The sequence below is a fragment of the Zootermopsis nevadensis genome, unplaced genomic scaffold, assembly GCF_977971745.1.
Source record: "Zootermopsis nevadensis isolate Lab colony 2312 unplaced genomic scaffold, Znev_1.0 Znev_ptg000005l, whole genome shotgun sequence".
Classification (NCBI taxonomy): Eukaryota; Metazoa; Arthropoda; class Insecta; order Blattodea; family Termopsidae; genus Zootermopsis; species Zootermopsis nevadensis.
Window position 1 is genome coordinate 455,838 of NW_028259137.1, and position 20,064 is coordinate 475,901.

Sequence of the window (20,064 nt, forward strand, 5' to 3'; positions counted from 1 at the left end):
TTAAACAGAAAATGGTGCAATTTTTCTTTGAATATGATATTTATCTTTGCTACTATGAATTCCGTCTCCGGCCACAGAGTAAATGAGAGATTGTTCTATTTTCTGTGCTTTGAATCAGGTAACGAAAATGTGGTCGTATATATTTGATTGGAAAGATGAAAATGACTGTTAAATTATATTTCATTGCTTATTAAATTGGCATCTGCTTAATGCGTAGTTAAGAGCTTTTGTTGAAGATTGATGTCTTCTGGGTTGTTGGGCCGTGTAGTTTGGTAGAAGTTTTCCGACGTTCCAGAGATCTTTGCTGCATCCACGGCAATCACGGTTGCTCATGATTTCAAGGGGTAAAGAGAAGGTTGGGCATTTCATTACGAACAAGATTGGGTGCAACCCAAATACTGGTACGATTCCTGTAATCACTGGTGTAAGACCTTGGCCTTTTTTAGGTTAAAACACAAATTTATCACCAAATACCTGAAAGATATCCAAGTCACTGTAAATAAGCCAATTTTAAATTTACATCAGAATCAAAATAAAAATGTCGTGGTGTATCATCAGAATACGAGAAGACTTTAAAACAAAATTGTTGAATTATTAGTGTCCATAAATTATACATTTTCACCCCATATTTTATGTTTGAATGAATACCATATGATAGCACGAGAAATTTTACAGGTCAATCTAGAAAATTATACTCTAGGAGCTAGTTACTGCAGATAAAATATGTCAAAAGAAGGAGTAAGTATTTTTCTCAAAAAATCTAAAATTCAATTTCACTTGTGACAACATTTTCTAAAATTTTTGAGAAAGTTGTGTGCAAGAAATCTTACAGTGTAACCCTGTTTCTTGTTACCTGTAACTAGAGTGTATTTGTTTATGCAACACTTAAAAACAAACAAACTAAAAGATGTATGCAGGTAAACAGAGTGTGTCAACAATTTTTTATTGTGAGTTTTGCATTTTCTATTGCTGTGAAAGAAGTGCCAGCATCTGACTGACTTTAAATATGAATGCATCTAGGTCACTTTCATAAAATACCAGTTGTAACAATGAATGCTGACACTGCATAATCTTCAGACATCTTATACTACATAATCATTTAATTTTTTCTTCACTACCTATATTATATTTATTTATGTGTCTTTGTGTTTAAACTAAATACTAGCACTGTCATGATGTAATTATTAATCTGAAGAATAGGAATATTATCATTACTAAAATTTACCGCACAGCTGTTGTTAGCATTACATAAAGAGAATAAAAGTTTTTGAACTTGATGTATTCATGTCGTAATCCTTAAAATGGGATGTATATTTGTAGCCATGTTAATATGAAAGTGAGAAGGAACTGTCAGTAATGAGTTATTAACAACCAGGTGGATAATCGTTGTTTGAAGATGGTTTGTCTTGGCTTTGCTCATATAAACAAAATTTAATGGAATTTTGTGCCATAAAATTTTATCATAAGTTAATGGGGATTTAAACCTTAATACCATGGACCTGCTGGCTGGACTTTAACTCCAGGTTTAATGATCTGAGTTAGGCTAGTGTGACAGGGCCAGTTGGGCTGAATAAGCAGTGATGCATGATGGATGATCAAGGTTAATTCATTTACTGGTGTACAGGTAATTTATAAGTTTGAATTTTAGTACAACCTTTCCTTGCTCGGAGTTGAAAGATCCAATGAATGATAAGTTTATTAATAATGAGGCAGAGTTGGTGCTGAGAAGAGAGCAGTACAATCTGTTGAGACAGGATTGGGTACGTGCAGGTAAATTATAGCATTTTCAGTTCTTGTGTTGGTGTTTCTCATTTTCTCCTGGAAATCAAGTTTGGTGATACACCATGTGTTATGTGTGGTGGTGTTGGCCAAGTGGATACTGCAACAGCTGTACAAAATGCTTTTCAATTGAGACACATTAACATGTTCAACTTCAGTTACTCTGTGCATCCTGTTTTTAGCTGTACAACCACTTCTTGCTTCACATAGCTGTTTCTCCAATCATTGTACATGGCAGGCCTTATAAAAGTAATTATACAGTATATTCATTGACAAAGTTGAACACAACTGTTACTTCACAGCTCCTGGCTAAAAAAGTTAAGTTCATTTATTGTTTCTATGAAGCAATACTTGACTTATATTGAGAAAACCATGTGGTGCTTGGCAGTGTGTCATGCAGTTCCAGTCAGGAAATGACAGTTGCATTCAACCTTTTCAGTGAATGCGCTATAGCATATGGCAGTTGCATTCTAATAATTGATGTAAACATTGCTAAATGATTTAAATACAGAAGTAAATAATACTTTTAATGCATCATAACATTAAGATAGAACAACAGTAAATACAAAGTTTCATTTGAATAAAATCCAATCAGTAATCAAGGTTAAGGTAAATTAAATCAAACACAAAACACTAAAATGGCTTTATTTGTGACTGTAAAGATGGTAAACCAAGATTACATGAAAGAGTAGATGGGGGAGTGGCAGTTTGAAGCAATGATAATGCTAGTGTATGATTTGATGTTTTCACAGCAGTGAGTATGAAGATTTCTGTCTTCTGGGTTGTTGCGCTCTGTAGTCTGGTAGATGTTTACCAACATCATCAGGGCAATGGTGAACATCTACAAGACTATACAGTGCAACAACGCAAAATACAAAAATCTTGATAATGCTAGTGTTTGTTATGGAGGTACTTTAGATGTGGAAGCCTCATCAGCAGGCTTGGGCTGTTCTTGTTTCAAGGTTAATGAAACATTAATGATGGGGACAGTGCTAAAGTGTTTAATTTTGGTTACTAAGGAGATTCTGCAAATGCTGGTTATAAGACCACAGTAGGACACATGAATAATACTTGGAAGGCTGGTGGTAAAGATAAATTTTAAGAAAAAGTTGAAAGTAACAGAACTATTACTCTGTATAAGAATAGTAATTTGAGTAATTACTTTTCCTTCTGTCATTGTTTCTGTTTTATATTGGTCAGTGGATGTTTTTGTACAATATTTCCAATGTGATTTATCGCCAGCTGTTCCCTCTCTTCTATTACCTGGGGGAACTGTATTGGTCTGCATTATCCCGCAGGTCTCCCCCTTTTTTTTTTTAATTCTACATCTAATGCCCTTCTCTATATCTCTGGCTAAATCACTGTAGTTTATTTTCTAATACAATTACAAATTTTAAATTTAAACTGTAATTATATTTTATTTCTAATCCTATCCCTTCTTGTTTTACCGTAAATTCTCATAAAAGTAATTTTGTGTCCATTGCTTGGACTCTGCTTTCTTGATTTTCTTTCTTAGGATCTATGTTTCAACATTAAATGCCAGAATTGTTTTAAAATATACTTCATAAATTATTGTTTTGTTCTGTTCAAAGTTCCCACCACTTACATCAGTGGTTTCAAAGAGACGTGTATCACCTTCAGTGTGACTTCATACAGTAAATGAACAGTATCCTAATTTTAATAATATTTACAATTACTATCAGTTTTATTTCACTCATTACTTAGAATTACTACCTAATCTAGAATACCCTTCCTTCTATATAGGCTGCTTTAGCGAGGGTTTAGTGTTTGTAATAATCGAGGTCTACTTTCCTAAAAACAAAACATACTAGCAACGTAACGTTGCTGCACTAACCTGTCTGTTCCAAACTGATTAATTTTCATAAAACGTTTTAAACACTGAAATCCTGAACATAAAAATGTTAGCCCTTAATGAGTATATCAGTTATTCTACATTATTGTCTCATTCTTTGGGACTGGCAACATTGCAAGCATCAATTCATTTGATCCAACTTGGGTGCACTGTTTTGTGACAGTTTTTTCTCCGTTTGTCATGACACTGCTGATCATGTGGAAGATCATGATACCATTTCTGGCTGTGACTTGTACCTTTCGTGCTCTCAACATAATTGTGCAGGTAAATGGGTCACTGTTTAAATAGATATTAACACTGAAAAGTAATTTGCTATAGGAAAACCACAAGGATAAATTTGTTTTTTTAAGTGTCTGTATATAGTATATACATACATGCTCTGTTTAACACATAGTTTATAGTGACTTTTTTGTGATCCTGAGGGTGGCATGAGGTATTGGAGATGGTAATGTCAGTTGTGGTTGGTTTTCTAAAGGTGTTATATTCAAGTTATTGGTTATTCTTTTTGATGGTTATATCAAGAATATTTATGGGTTTTTATGTTCTTTTTCTGTAGTAAATAGAGTAGATGGATTGTCAACATAACGACCAACACACAACAGGATGCATCCGTTAAAGCTTTCAGCAAAAAATGTTTTTCTGATTTGTTGCAGTGTGATATCAGTAATATGGAAGATGGCTGTCTTCTGGGTTGTTGCACCATGTAGTCTGATACCAGACTACATGGCGCAGCAACCCGGAAGACAGCCATCTTCAGACTTACTGCTGTGAAAACCTCAAATCCTACATCAGAAATACATTTAACTTTGCAAAATAGGATTTTACTTGCACTAAATAAACATCAGAAGGCAGTGAGATCAAAGTTAGGAGGAATCATGTTTACAAAATAGGTACAATATGTTTAAGTATACCATTCACTCTGGTATTCAGGTTTTTTCTTATCCTTTTGTCCTTGTAGTTTACATGCGAGAAAAATGTTCTTTTCTGCCTCTCATTTGTCAGATTAGAATTTCTCTCTCAACAGTTTCATTGTGGGATGGTCCTACATGCCTCTTTATTTACGTATTTCACGTCTTGAACTACCGATTGTATTTCTGTGAAATTTGGTATTGAGAGATCCTACTAATATCGGACAAATATAATTTTTATTTATGTCAATATAAACTGTTGCTCAGGTAGATTGTTTATCAGTCATCTTATTGATCAAGAACTTCATATATGATATAAAATATAGACCTCACCGAGATCTGCAAATGTTTCTGTTTTATATTGGTCAGTGGATGTTTTTGTACAATATTTCCAATGTGATTTATCGCCAGCTGTTCCCTCTCTTCTATTACCTGGGTGAACTGTATTGGTCTGCATTATCCCGCAGGTCTCCCCCTTTTTTTTTAATTCTACATCTAATGCCCTTCTCTGTATCTCTGGCTAAATCACTGTAGTTTATTTTCTAATACAATTACAAATTTTAAATTTAAACTGTAATTATATTTTATTTCTAATCCTATCCCTTCTTGTTTTACCGTAAATTCTCATAAAAGTAATTTTGTGTCCATTGCTTGGACTCTGCTTTCTTGATTTTCTTTCTTAGGATCTATGTTTCAACATTAAATGCCAGAATTGTTTTAAAATATACTTCATAAATTATTGTTTTGTTCTGTTCAAAGTTCCCACCACTTACATCAGTGGTTTCAAAGAGACGTGTATCACCTTCAGTGTGACTTCATACAGTAAATGAACAGAAAAAATCCACCTTTAGTATCTTCTGAACTCTTGTGCCTGACTCCTATTATGAATTTTTTATTTGAAAACTTGATTAGGTAAATCAGCCATATAACATGAGAAATTATGATAAGTGTTAGAGGTGCCTGGTGAATGATAATGGAATTAAGCCTGTTGTAAGACACTATTCCATCATTTTCCTGGAGCAGAGGACTTAGGAAAATCTGCCATGATAATTGGTATCATGGCCAGCATTTAAATCAGTACTTCCTAAATATATTCAGACATGTTGCCTTCAGTTCACGTGTTCCTATGTCTTATGAATCTTAGTACTATAATTGAAACACTAACATATTCTCACGTGGTACACTGTTAAACGCCATTACTTTTGCTTATAGGATGTTAGTTAATTATACTTTCAGTGAAGTACGAAGTAGACATGTTATTTATAGAATCTGCATTGTGTATATTAAGAGCACATGACTGTTTTGATGTAAGTTTTTAGAGAACTGTCTTGGATGCAAAAGTTAGTGAAATGGATGCATGTTCTCAGCTGTTGCAACAAATTTTTGACAAGAAATGTGAGCCTATCAGAATGGTTAAACAGTAGGTATGCATGAAGACAGTTGATGCAGAGTGGCTGAAGCTCTGTGCCTGATGACTGCTTCCACAGATTACATGTTTAGTCTCATTGTAAAATCATACATCTTGTGGTTTAGGGGAAAGTCAGAAGTCTTGGAAGAGTCTAATTCTGCTGGAGGTTTTCCTGCATGCCTTTACCATCCCTCCCTTCTGTCAAAGACAAAGCATTATGAATGCTGGGAATACCAGACATTGTTCATATCCCTTGCTCAGGTTAATGGGTGTATATTTTATTGGTTATTTGTGAATATAAAGTCTTCTGTGCTGGTCATTATCTCTCATATAACTTTAGAATATTAAAGTCTTTCAGTGTGACAGGCTTGCACATTTTAAATTCCAAATTTATCTTTGAATTAGATTTCATGAACCATTGTTGTCAGACATGGAAAACTTAAAAGATGGGTATTATGACTTAACCGAATTTCATAAGAAACATTATTTTGAAGATGGCTGTCTTCTGGGGTGTTGCACTGTGTAGTCTGAGAGAAGTTTACCGTTTCAGAGGTCCTTGTTGCCTCCATTATTGGGGTGATCACTGCCTTGATTATGGAGGCAGCAAGGACCTCTGAAACGTTTGTAAACTTCTATCAGACTACACAGCACAACAACCCAGAAGGCAACCATCTTCTGACTCACCGCTGTGGAAACTTCGAATCCTTAATTTATTTTGTTTTGCTGGAAAGTAGCAACATGATAGAATTTTTAATATTATGCTAATTGAATTAAACAAGTTACCTACATATAAAACAAACTTATTGCTTTAATGTTTACCTCAGCAGAGACATGACTGCCATTCAATTTAGGGATGATCATGTTTTTTTTTTGTTTTTTTTCTCAATGCAAAGACCAGGAAAGTGCCAAGAAGCAGAATATTCTGGGTTCTAATCTTGGTCAAGAAGCGAATTTTTCCGTAAGGATTAATGCCCATTGTAATATCTAAATTATGACCAAATTTGATCTATTATGTATAAATATAACAGTTGAAAACTGAAGAATAAGTTCAAAACCAATATCTGCATAGATGCAATAGATACAACCAGTTATGAGCCTGATGATATGGTGGGGTCACTTTGTTTGAATTTCCAGTGGGCAGAAAAGAAGATGCAATTACAGTGGAACGTGTTGGCGAACAAACGGACAGCACAGACATCATGCTAAACTGACTGGTGAGATAGACGGGTGTACGAAATATGCAGTATCTGTTGAGAAAGCAGGAAACTGAGCTAAAGGTTAGCACATACTATTCTTAGCTAAATTTTATGTGTTTTTCTTAGTCTAACAAAACTCTTTACTAATTTCTGATTGAACAAATGTTCTTATTTTTGCCAAACTCAGTACATTTTGCTTCTATTCTTCGGTTCCTGTAAGATTCTGTCAATTCAATGAACTGCCTAAAAATAACTCCATAAGCTGTAAATAATGGCTTTCCAAAAGCATAGTCAAGACTGTTATGAATGTGGAACTGAAAATTTCTAATCACCTGAACAGCCCATTGTATATTCTGAGAAAGATTCTTTTTTATCCCTGGAGCAGTAACAGCTGATGATTTTATTGATAGCTAAGTGTGTTCTAAAAAGGTCCTGTCATCTTTCTTGTAGTTAAGAAGTTTGAGTTGTTTTTGTGGTGATACGAATATCAGTGCTCTGTGTCGTTGCACTGTGTAGTATTTCGGTCTTTAGTCCTCATGATGGAGACAGTATGTTTCTCTGAAACATTCAAGCACAGCTAAAATGTCGCACTGTGCAACAACCAAGAAGATCATCAAAAATTGTTCTTGTGTATCATTATAGGAATATGTAATAAAATCAGTTTCACTTAATTAAATGCAATGGAAATGAGAAACAAGGTACATGATAAGTAAATGCCTAATGTGTAACACCTTACTGAAACAACTTGGCTAAAGCTTATAACTCTTCTTTCAGAAAATGGTGAAACAAAAGACCAAGACACTGTCAAAAGAGAAAAACATTTTAGTGGACGCGGTTGATTACTCCACACCAAGTTCATCTGAAAGACTCTCTTCTCATCATGAACACAAGTCTGCAAAAGCTTTGATGCAGTCTGGTAACAGTGTACCCCAGACAACAAAGTCCATAGACATCTCTGGCCATCCTCTCACAACATTTCAGTCTGTTCAACATCTTGCCCAAGCCCAAATGACAATACTGTCACAGAATACTCGAAAGGTAATTTAATAATTTTTAAGTAGGCAGTGGCAAAACTCGTCACAGTTTGGTGAAACCTACACTTTGTAAAAATATGTTGGTTCATTTGTTTGTGGCAGTAACACAAGACATTTTTCAGATCCCCTTCGTTCATACAAAGTGGTAAATTATAATATAATTGTCATTTTACATATAACTGACATGCAATGATGCATAGGCAAGAGGAACTTAAAACACCTCAGTCTTTAACCTTTAGAATATATGCAGGTCACTGGCGGATCGCTCATTGTGGGGTCAGTGTTACGTGTGATCCTCTTGGGGAATGCATGATTTTGCAATGTTCAGATCTCATATTTGTGTTCATGGGTTCCATGCACTTGCCATCCAGACTGTTATCGCAGTGGAAGTGTGAACATAAACAACGGGCTTGTATGTGAATGGACACAAATAATCAGTAATAAACATACCAACAGCATGATTTGTATCAGAGACGAGAGCATAACATCACTTGTCTTGAAGGTAATGCAGATGATTGCACAAGCAACGCAGAACAGTTTTCGACCGTGGCTCCAGGAGATTTCAGAATAACAATACTAAATTAATTCTGGAAAGTGACAGTGATGGCTATTCTCAAGTTCAAGGGGAGGAAACAGAACTGGAGGAGGAATACCATATGCAAGAAGTGTGACATTTGCCATAATCCCCATCACCACCATAACAACAGCAGCAGCAGCAACAACAAAAACAAAAATCAACAACTTCCGACTGGGAACTGTCCTTTCAAACAGGATATATCAGGGGTATCTACAACTTTAGAGGTGGTCCCAGTGATGTGAAACATAGTGAAGCCTGGCACATAAACAGAAGTTCAAGTCCACTTTGTGTTTTCATGTTGCCTTTTTCAGAAGTTATCTGCTGGTGGTGGAGACAAACCGATACTGTCAACAGTACCTGGACACTACTGATGATGCTTCCTCTCCGTTCCCTCAAGTGACTGAGTCTGAAATTTTCTGTTTTTGGCTGTGATTATACAAATGGGATGTGACATATGAGAGAGACTGACAGATTTTTGGCTACAATGGAACAAGTATATACACCTTTCTGCAGCAACACTATAAAATTATAAATTCTTACACATTTTTCACTTCCTATACTTCGTTGACAACGGGAAAGAAACTGATAAGAATGATGAAAATTATGAGAGGCTACAGAAAATGCGAGATGTATTTCAAATTCTCAACGATGCTTTCACAAAAAATTACAGTCCATCTTAGCATTTGGCATTAGACAAAATGATTGTTCTGTTCAGAGGGCAAGTTGTTTCCAAGCAGTACTTTTAAAAATAATCAACATCAACAATTTCAAGTTGTGTGATTCTGCTGGGTACACTTATGACATAAAGGTATATTTGAGAAATGACCAGCAATATGTGGCTATGCTACCCATGCTACAGTGATGGATCTCACAAGAAATCTGGAAGGACAGGCAATTAGTTATACATTGAATATTTCTTCTCTTCCCCTGACTTTTCTCTCAATAGACTTAAATTAATTAAACTGTAATGGGACTGTCTGACCAGGCAGGAAGTGTGTGCCATGAGATTTAGGATGGAAAAATCTAAAACTGAAATGTGGTGATATTTGAGTGAGGACTGGCGGTGATCTCACAGCATTGGTTTGCAAGAAAAAGTGAGACATGCACATGTTGACTAACATTCACAATATACCAGCAGAAGGAAACTTTTGTGATGAATATAGAAATCCTCAAAAGTCAGCTGTAGTGAAAAATTAGGACACATGGGCTATGTGGACGACAGCAACAGAATGGCAGATAGTCACGCTATTAGCCGCCACACATGAAAGTGGACAAAAAATGTTATTCCACCTACCAAACCTAACAGTTCTCAACAGCTACGTTCATTTCTTCTCCTGTAGTGAAAAGACCTCCCACAGATAATTTTGCTTGTGTTTAGTTAAGGACCTGCTAATACATGCAAGAAGAAGACCAAGACTTCAAAAAGAGAACTCCTGGAAGACCCACAAATGTTGCCACCAGATAGGCGAATTAGATGCTAGTGACAATAAGCACTGGCCTGTACCATCAAATCAGTTACGTGGCTGTGTGCTCGGCGTTTGTAATCGACCATAAAGTTAGTACAACATGCCAAAAGTGTAAGGTTGGCTTTGAGGTCAGATAAAAACTTTGTGCTGGACACACAAAATCAGACCTAAAGTAGTAGAAGAAATATGGACTCCTCTTTTGGAGAAGGGAACTCATGGACAAATTGTAAGTATGCATTTTAAAAAATGTTAGTTTTCATACAGTGCATTTCCCTATTCTTAAAAGTAGTTGAATCTGTTAAATGCTGCAGTCATAGTGGTCCAGAATTTTAAATTAAAATACATTTTATTCTATAATTTTATCTCTTTTCCTTCTCAAGATAAAATATTTCTTGAAAAGTGTGCACTCAAGTTTTAATGTTCTGTATACTGCATCGCAAACTGCAAGATTTAAATGCTGTGATTTAAAGGTTAATTTTAGGCATTCTTTACATTTGTGAAGCAAATTGTGTCAGTTGAGCTTTCAACCATAGACAGAAAGTGCACTCCATAGATGGTAGAAAGCAGAATATAACACATCACATTCAGAAAATAATTAGAAACACAGTACAGTTATAGAAAGTTAACTCAAGAACAAGATATAATGCAATAAATGTAGTCACATATTCCTCCATCCAATGGCACTACAGCCAAATTTTGGGCCTTGGCCTCCACCCATATGGAAGGTTTCTTTGTCCTTGAAGTGTGCATCTGCACAATTTCTACTCAATTTTCTGCTAGAGCCATCTAGCAGAGAATCAGGAGAGACATAGGTGAGAAATGGTCACTGAATTTTGCTTAAGAAACATCATGCTCATAAGGTTCTTTTACATGCCATAAATCGACAACATGGGACTACCAGGTTTACTTCGACCTCGGCCGGGTTTGAACCCGCAAACCTTGGGTCCAGTGGCGAGCACGCTAACCACTAGTCCACTGAGGGTGACACATAATATTATGACGCTGTTATACCTACTTAGCAATAATGTTACAGTATGTCCCACTCGGTCTGAGGCATCATGCTTCGGACTGGTGATATGGAATGCGCGCTGGTTCGAATCTCGGGGGGAAAAGAAATTTTCTCATGAGCTTTTGACCGGTGTATGGGACCGGTGCCAACCCAGCATCGTAAGGAAATTGGGGAGCTACATTAAGTAGTGTAATCTGGTCAGGAAAGCTAGCAATGGTTGGGGATTTGTTGTGCTGACCACACGTCACCCTATATCTGGTTGGATGATCGTTCACCTCTGCTTAGGCATGTGAACGTGAGGCCAGCAGTCAAGTTAGTTGGCTTTGGCCCTCTGGAGCTGTTACGCCATGGATTTCAATGTTACAGTATGTTAAGAAATAGCTGAATTTATACAACCCCGAATAACGTTTAGCAAACTTTTATACGAAGTAAATTACTATAGACAAATCCCACACACACATAGTTCACTGTCCACTAAGAATATATTCATATACAGATTACTTTTCATGCATAAAATACATACAGAGAAATATAAACAATGTGCATAATGGCACACATGATTATAGTCTGTTAATTATTTCTTAGCAAAATAGATTCATGAACAGAGTAGATGGTGTGAGACAAAAGAAGTGGTGTAATTTTTAATGTGGTATACCATACAATGATTCTCTGAAGGTCTCTTACAACAATTCATTCATTACACAAATATTATGTTGGGTATTGTTGAGTGTGTGATGTGTATTGGGCAATGTGACAACTTGAAAGTTGGCTATTTTCCTGCATTCAAGTGATTTATTGCCATTATATTGAGAGATTTGCTAATTCCTTTTTATTTTATTTTAATCTCAGTGGCAACAGTTGGGATGGATTCTGGGACCTTCTTAATACTGTGCTAGTGGTCAAATGGTCAACCATACTACCCAAGTTGAGGTCTTCTCTTCCGTCACCACTAATATCAAAATAAAATAGGTAATGAAAATCAATCGTGCGAGGACTGGAATAGAGTCATTCAGGAAACTTGTTTATATCAAATATATCTCAGACCAGTGGTTCTCAACCAATGAACCATGAGCTTTTGCCAAGTGCAATACAAGGGTTTGAATAGAAGAATAATTATATATACAAAAATTTAAAAAGTCAAATAATTGTTTTTTACATTATCATCTTTAATTGAGTATGTGTTAGTAATTAGTTAAAGCATAACAATAAACTTTTATATAAAACTTTGTAGCAGAAATTTGTGACAATGGTAGTAGCAGTTACTATTGTTGTTGTTGTTGTTGTTGTTGGTTGTGATGGTGGTGGTGTTAGAACAGTGGCTATGAATGTACCTCACCACACTCCTTGTCACAAATTAATTCATACAGACTCCATTTGTTGACAGTCTGCCAAAAACATTCAACATATACATTTGTGAGCACAAAGTTCTGTTTCACACATTTCTTACACAAATTGTGTTAAATGTAGAGTGCCCTTTATTGGAAACAACTTCAGTAACTTCCACAATAACGAAAGCAGATTGTTGATGGCAGTAATGAAACACAACAATGCTGAATAAACAGATGACATAACAATTAGTTTCTTAGGTAAAGGAGTAAAGCATTGTTACACATTGTTGATCTTACACATTTTCCTAATGCTGTTTTGCTGAACGACCCTTTCGTATAGACGTATTTATGACAAAAAGAATTACAAGCAGTGCCCCATTAAATGGACAGATTTCCAACAAGAAAACTCAACAATGAAAAGTACAAAAATAATATTAACCAAAAACCCAGTTTGAGTGGGGCCAAGCCAAGTAATATTTCTAAAAATAAGTGTAGTCTTATTATAAATGTTAGTTCTCTTCTAATTCTAGTGGACTCAGGGCCAGACTTTAATAAGCCAAGTAAGCGGCAGAATAGTGCCGCACAATATGAGGGGCATCAAAAAATTCATTTCAAGATTTATTGTGTTAACTTACTGCTTTATGTGACAACATGGAATTCTTTTAATGTTCATTGCAGCTGTCTGAATGATTTCACTTCTGGCAATTAAAAGAATAGAAATTCATTAAATAATATTATGGATTTAAACAAAGCAATTTTAAATGGGCAAATTCATTTTTCCTTCTTCTGGATGAGCCAAACAATGGGTGGGGTGGGGGGGTTATATTTTAAATAATGTACTCATCTTTGGCCTTTCCAGCACCGATGCCCTTAAATCTTCTGAATGTGTAATATGTTTTATTAATTTGTCTTTAGCTATGTCTCTATTCTCCAATCCACCAAGTTTCTAATTTTGTGCTCTCAGTCATAACTACATACTTTTCAGACTGAACTAACACAGAAAACATTTAAAATCTGAGAGCTATGACTGACAGTAATTGTAACGGTTCCTTGCAATAGTTATATTACTGAATTTCTAACATTAACAACAATACAAATTATTATACCAGGTCCACAATTTATGAGGCTCCGTTTTTGCTTGGATTGCGTGGTCGGCCGGTGCTCTGTTGATATGGGCGGGAGTTGTGCGCGTTCTTGTGGGTGACCGCGAACAGTTTCAGTGCCGCTAGTAACAGCGAACTACGAATATTTCTCACATTATAATCCTAAATCCAAGGCCTGAGGATTTGGAAGTGAATTGCACGAAGCTGGAGGCTCACCAGGCCTGTTTAAAAGCTGAAAACAAAGCTGGAAAAGCACAATACAAAGGGCAAGGTAATAAAACAACTTCATCAACAGAAAAATCGAATCAGGACATTACAAATAAGTCATCAGATCTGTCAAGCAGAGTCAATGGTTTAAATTATTATAACAGTATTTTTTTATTTATGGCATTCATTTTTCACCCACCTGTTCACAGTTGTCACTTTTATGAATGTATTAATACAATCTTATCCATGGAAAATTGTATTAGTAATATTCATACTTTATATGGCGACATTGAGAAACCGTAAAATCATTACGTCTCTGTTAGGAAATTCAGATACCACTTTCCTAGAGGAAAATAATCAGAGAAGTTTGTTATTCATTTTGGTAATTCAAATTAATTGTATATGCATTTGTTGTGCTGTCACTGCACATGTTGCGAATGAATATACGAGGCGCGTCCCAATACCGGCACTAAGCATCGTTGCAGCTGTTGAAGATGGAGGTTCTTATTCCAGCTCCCGCCGACTGTGAAGTGCGGTCAGTGATATAAAGTTTTTGAATGCACAGAGCATAGCGCCGATCGAAATTCATCGTCAGCTGTGCCGGGTCTATGGGCCTAACGTTATGAGCAAGCAGATGGTGCGTCGCTGGTGCAAACAATTTTCAGCGACGGGCCATTCAGAACAAGCGGCGCGGGATGCTTAGTGCCGGTATTGTCTTCCTGCACGATAACGCTAGGCCGCACACGGCTCGACGGACAGCAAGTCTCCTGCAGGAGTTCAGCTGGAAGGTGTTTAATCATCCACCCTACAGCCCGGACCTCGCTCCCAGTGATTTCCATCTTTTCCTACACCTCAAGAAATTCCTGTCCGGTCAGCGTCAGCGTTTTGAGAATGACAGAGAGGTGGAGATGGTTGTCACACAGTGGTTCCAATCCCAGGCGGCAGACTTCTACGACACAGGTATTAAAAGTTGGTCTCACGGTATGACAAATGTCTCAATTCCGGTGGCGAATATGTTGAAAAATAGCTGGACACTTGCTGTATCTGTTGCAATAAATATTTCCATGAAATTGTGTTTTGTTTCTGTAAACGGCCCCAGGGAAACTTACTTTTGGGACGCACCTCGTAAAATGAGAATTTAACTAACAAAACGTAATCTGTCTGTAGAATGACAGCCATCATCTGAAGACAAGCGTAAAGCCAGCTCCTGAAATGTGTATACCACATGCATATCTGGCAATGGTCAATGTCTGACATAATATTGGTATAATGAATGAACCATTGTTATGAAGTTGTAGTAGATCAGCCTGTGCCTTACTGGTTAATTACATATTGAGACTATACCTTCCGTGTAGGATCCGAAGCTTTCACAGCGACTAAGTATAATGAATTCTTGGGCTACCAACAATGTAAGGTTTTTTTCTCCATTAAAGCAACTTACAAGGCTCGTAGCCCGAGAACAATTCATTAAACTTTCCTTATTCATTTTTATGTACACTGACTGGTACATTTTTCTCCAAAAGCTGTTCAGCAGTTCTAGCAGAATAATGTAGAAAAATTTATGGGAATCAGTTTAGGCTGTAGTTCAGCTTTCCTTGTGTTCAAAAATTGTTATAACGTGGAAAGGTTGAGAATTTCTCTTCTTTGAGAGTGCAGGAGTGATGAAGTACCTGACTTAAGATATGGGTCAATTCTTGACTTTTGTGAGCGTGGTAATGAACACTGCCTGAGGTTTCATAACATCACATAGTTTTGTGAACAGCTGAATAAAAAAGATGTAGTTTGTTAGTCAGGACTTGGCATAAGATATTGAAATTTGTGTTCAGTCTCTGAGTGAAATAAGTCAGACTGTATTCTGGTATCATTAATACCAAATGTTACTTTTCTTTCTTGTAGAAAAGAACATGAAATAACTTTAAGGCAACTAGAGCACAATCTTTTATCCATTATAAAGAACACACAAAAATGTCTCGTTGAGTTTGGCATTAGCTGTACTATCAGGTGCATAAGCATTACTTTATATTCATAATTTGTTCTTTGTTATATTGCATTTGATACACTTCTGTAATGTCCCTGTCCTAGAAATCTATTTATTTCTTCTGTGAATATGTTGTAGAGTGATACTTTACTGGTACAAACTATGGAAGAGCACATGCTAATGAATGGCATTTGGCAAGACAGCTTTAGATTTTCTCCTTGCCACTACATCTGGACTGGCTACCCCAGTCTTCTATGTAGTGGGAACTGGGAACTCTTTCCCCAAGGATTGAAGTGGCCAGAGTGTGAAGCTGTTCACTTTTCTCCATCTAGTGTTCATGTGCCTTACTTCCATGTTTACACATATTCAAGGCAAGGAAACAACTTCATATTTTGCTTCTACATATTAATGTAAAGTTTTGTTTTCTTGACAGCCCTTTTAATTATCGGTTTGGGGGGGGGGGTGGTATTAAGACATTGTTTTACCTACCGAATGTAAATATTTTTATATATCGCAGACATCTAATTTTTTCTTATTTTACATTTTAATACAGTGCCAGCAACCGTTCACAGAGGACGACATTATAATCCTGAATCCAACGCCTGAAAAGTTGGAAGTAAATAGCACGAGGCTGGAGGCTCGCCAGGCCCGCTTAAAAGCTGGAAACAAAGCTGGAAAAGCACAATACAAAGGGGAAGGTAATAAAACAACTTCATCAACAGAAACATCGAATAATAGTCAGGACATTACAAAGAAGTCATCAGATCTGTCAGGCAGAGTCCATGATTTTAAAAAAGAAACCAGTTCATTTGTTAGTTGTTGCTTCAAATTGGTTGAAGAGTTTGCTTACTGCATTTTAGAGCTTGAGTTAAACACATGCAGTTTTACATTGTATTTTCCTGAGAAACTAAATGTTATTTTTCTTTCATTACAGGTATGAAATCTTCCTTACCCACTAAGAGACAAATGGGGAGTGACATTGAAGATCCAGTATTCAAGAAGACGAGAAGTTCATATAGTGTGGCCAGTGACCCAGAAGCCACTGATGTATTTAAATCCTTGTTCACATCCCATCAGAAAGCCCAGCAACAGACTAAAGCACATTGGATTACGTACAATCCGTTTTATAACTGATATTGTTGTGACATTATTTATGTTTTATGAAGCAAGAAATCTGATTGATAATCATTTGTTAGTTATGTGTGTTGTGAGATTATGGAACTGAAAGGTTCCCAGTTTGGAGTCTGTAGTAACATGTAGAAAATAAACCATCAGATTCTCAGTTATGTGTAATAATGTGTAAAACCTAGCTTAATTTTCATTTCCTTTCATAAAATTTATTGGGCTTTATGGAGCTTGTTGAATTTTAATTGAAAAATGAGGTTAATAACCATGAATGTGAAAATTACACTTTTACTTATTTCTCCAGTCTGTTGTTAATTGCTGACTTTTGGCAGCAGCCTTCCTTAAAATGTCATTGACCTCATGTTAAAACAGAGTTTGGATGGAGAAAATGTGATTACAGTCTGATGATATTAAAATGGTTATGATATGGACATTTCTTTTATTAACACTTTTTGACACATCATGAGAGTTACCTTAGAAGAAAAAAAAGTATTGTCTTTCGTACTTGACTTTGTCCATAGTGTATTTTGAGTTCCTACACTTCTACCTGTCATTTGATACAAGTAGTTAATGGAAGAGTCACATGTTATACATTAACAGTGCTGATGAATTATTTTCCAACACTGTTCTCTCGGTATTGCATTTGTGATATATGTGGACATGTTGCAAGACACCTTTCTTCATTTCACAAGTTTTAGAATAAAAGTATGGTATGTTACTTTCTTTTTTTGTTGTTGATATTGGGTCTAACTTGTGTTGACAAAAGGGGACTGAGAGCCACTGTGGGGTGGTTCAGATTGGTTGGCCTTCATAGGCACCTTTAGGCTTGTGGAAATTTAAATAGGTAGCCATTTAATCTATGTTGGGAGGCATGCAACATATTTGATTGAAAGGTGTTGGCAGAGAGTGTAAAATCACACTACTCTTGCAATCTGTGGAAAAGCATCCTTAGGAATATTAAACCTTGATTATGAAACATCAGGCCAGCTGAAATGATAATTTTCCACAAGAGATATAGCTGATGGTAGAATTTAAAAATATGTGAATACACTCATCAAAAAGTTCTTTTGTACTTTAAATTCATAACTGAAATTATTAAGGCCCACATTATAATATGAGTGATTCATGAAATGGTGTCTACTGTACGCATGAATCATGTTTTCCCCAGCAACATGCACTGAAGTAACTTTGGCTGTTAAGTCAAATTTATCAATGCAACACACATTGCATTTTCATATTTTGAGCAGTTACATTTACATGATAATATTGAATATGTGTTTGAATCTTTGTCATAATGGTAGAAAATTTATTTGTAACAATAATATTCTGTGAGCATTAAAGTATGTTGATACAAGTACTTGGCAACTTGCTTATTGGATTTATTTAGTCTGATGCTTGGTTGTGTATGAAACAGTTGTGAAATCTTGGCCTTGCTTCCTCATTTATAAAATTTAGTTACTAGATATCTATAATACGCCAGCCACAGGAGTCACGCGGTCTGAGGCATGATCCTTGTGCGCTTGACCGCTGTGACCGTGGGTTCGAGTCCCACTCAAGGCATGGACGTTTGTATAGGTAGATGTCTAGCGTCGGGCTGATCACTCACCATGGAGTCCTTACAGATCAATTAAATGAATAAATAAACCTCGACCCCTACGGGTAAAAGAGGATATAGAGAAAGAAGAAGAAGATAGCTATAATACACATTTAATTAAATACATTATTCTAACCTATTCTATGAACTGAAATGGAATTATCTTGTTTTGTACTTAGCGAATACAGACGGTCTTTAACACTGTTTCACTTCATCTAAATGCCATTTTCACATATCACTTGGAAAGTTTCATTATAATGTTCACAGCTTACTTTTCTCTGTACATAAAACTAACAACAGTTTCATAACACTTTGTTTAACTACATATCAATTCTTATTATTTGATTTTTGCAGCTAGAGTTTGATACAAGCAGCATTGATTGTTAAGATTTGCCAGTGATTTGGCAAACACTACAGTTGCCATCTTCAGGGTTATACCAGTCCAGAACCCCTGTAACTGTTTGACTTGAAACTTGATGATGGGTGAAGGGTCCCCCGCTAGCAAGCCACATGTGGAGGTTCCCATGTCGGCAAGGGATCTGGAATGCAGGTCAAAACACATGAGAGTACTCGAGTGGACACAGTCGACAGTGGGTGTTCAGCCTGTGTACAAAACGTTTGTACCAGTTATGGAAAATGGTGTATAAGATTGTCCTTAATTTCAAAAGTAAAATTACGTCAACCCTGAGGCGATCCTTGTTCCCCACTGATTCTAGTTCAGGAAATAACTATCTCTTTCCGCAAGAAAAAGAAGGTGACAGGCAGTGAGAAAGTATAGTTATAGGGTGAATGTTTCTAGCAGGCAGGAGACAGGGAGGATTAGGATGCACCTATAAAGATATGGTAGAGGGAGGTGATTAACATTATTAGGTAAGAACAAAAGTGGGATGCTGACCAGTGGGAAGTGACCACATGAATCAGGAAAAGAGGTGATGTTCATGTAAATGTTTCCATCACTTCTTACCCAGTTACATCTGTTATTCCCAACACACCTCTTAACAACCATTTCATTATAAGGGTTTCTTAACAGCCCCCATTTCCTGCAGACATTTACCCCAAAGATGATAACTGCAGTGTTTGCCAGAATGTTGGATACCTTCAACAATTGGTGTGACTTGTCCCCAAAATAAAGAGTTATAACTGCGAAATGTTTATAACCTTAGAGAATTTCTGGTCCATGGAAATTTGTATGAGTGATATTTGTTGATTTTTTTGTACTTCTGCAGAGTCAAATAAATATCCAAGTAATTGTGTGTATAGTACAGAATTGAATTTACAAGTGTCACTACATTATTTATTACTGCTTTGAGTAAATTTAAGTTATGAATGAGACATATTTCTTGCTGATTGGACTTTGGAAATTTAAATCACACTTCACTTATACACTAACAAGGTACCACCTTACTGTATACAAACCAAAGAGTAGAATACCATATCTTTGCTTATATCTCAGTCTGGCTTGTTTTTATTGCATGAAAA

At 36.2% G+C, this 20,064-nt stretch overlaps 1 protein-coding gene across 5 annotated transcripts; it reads left to right on the plus strand.

Annotated features, from left to right (window-relative positions):
• The first annotated feature begins 5 nt into the window (after positions 1-5).
• LOC147874769 (replication termination factor 2-like) lies at positions 6-18,348 on the plus strand. Of its 5 annotated transcripts, XM_087343271.1 has the most exons (6): positions 134-401; positions 676-738; positions 7,103-7,245; positions 7,939-8,202; positions 16,420-16,564; positions 16,801-18,348. In XM_087343271.1, exons 3-6 carry the CDS (start codon positions 7,207-7,209, stop codon positions 16,998-17,000), a joined length of 648 nt encoding a protein of 215 aa, XP_087199397.1. In that variant the 5' UTR covers positions 134-401; positions 676-738; positions 7,103-7,206; the 3' UTR covers positions 17,001-18,348. The 5 variants fall into 5 exon arrangements, with proteins under 5 accessions (XP_087199398.1, XP_087199397.1, XP_087199394.1 ...); XM_087343272.1 differs by lacking the exons at positions 134-401; positions 676-738 and adding an exon at positions 6-118; XM_087343268.1 differs by lacking the exon at positions 676-738.
• Positions 18,349-20,064: the final 1,716 nt, after the last annotated feature.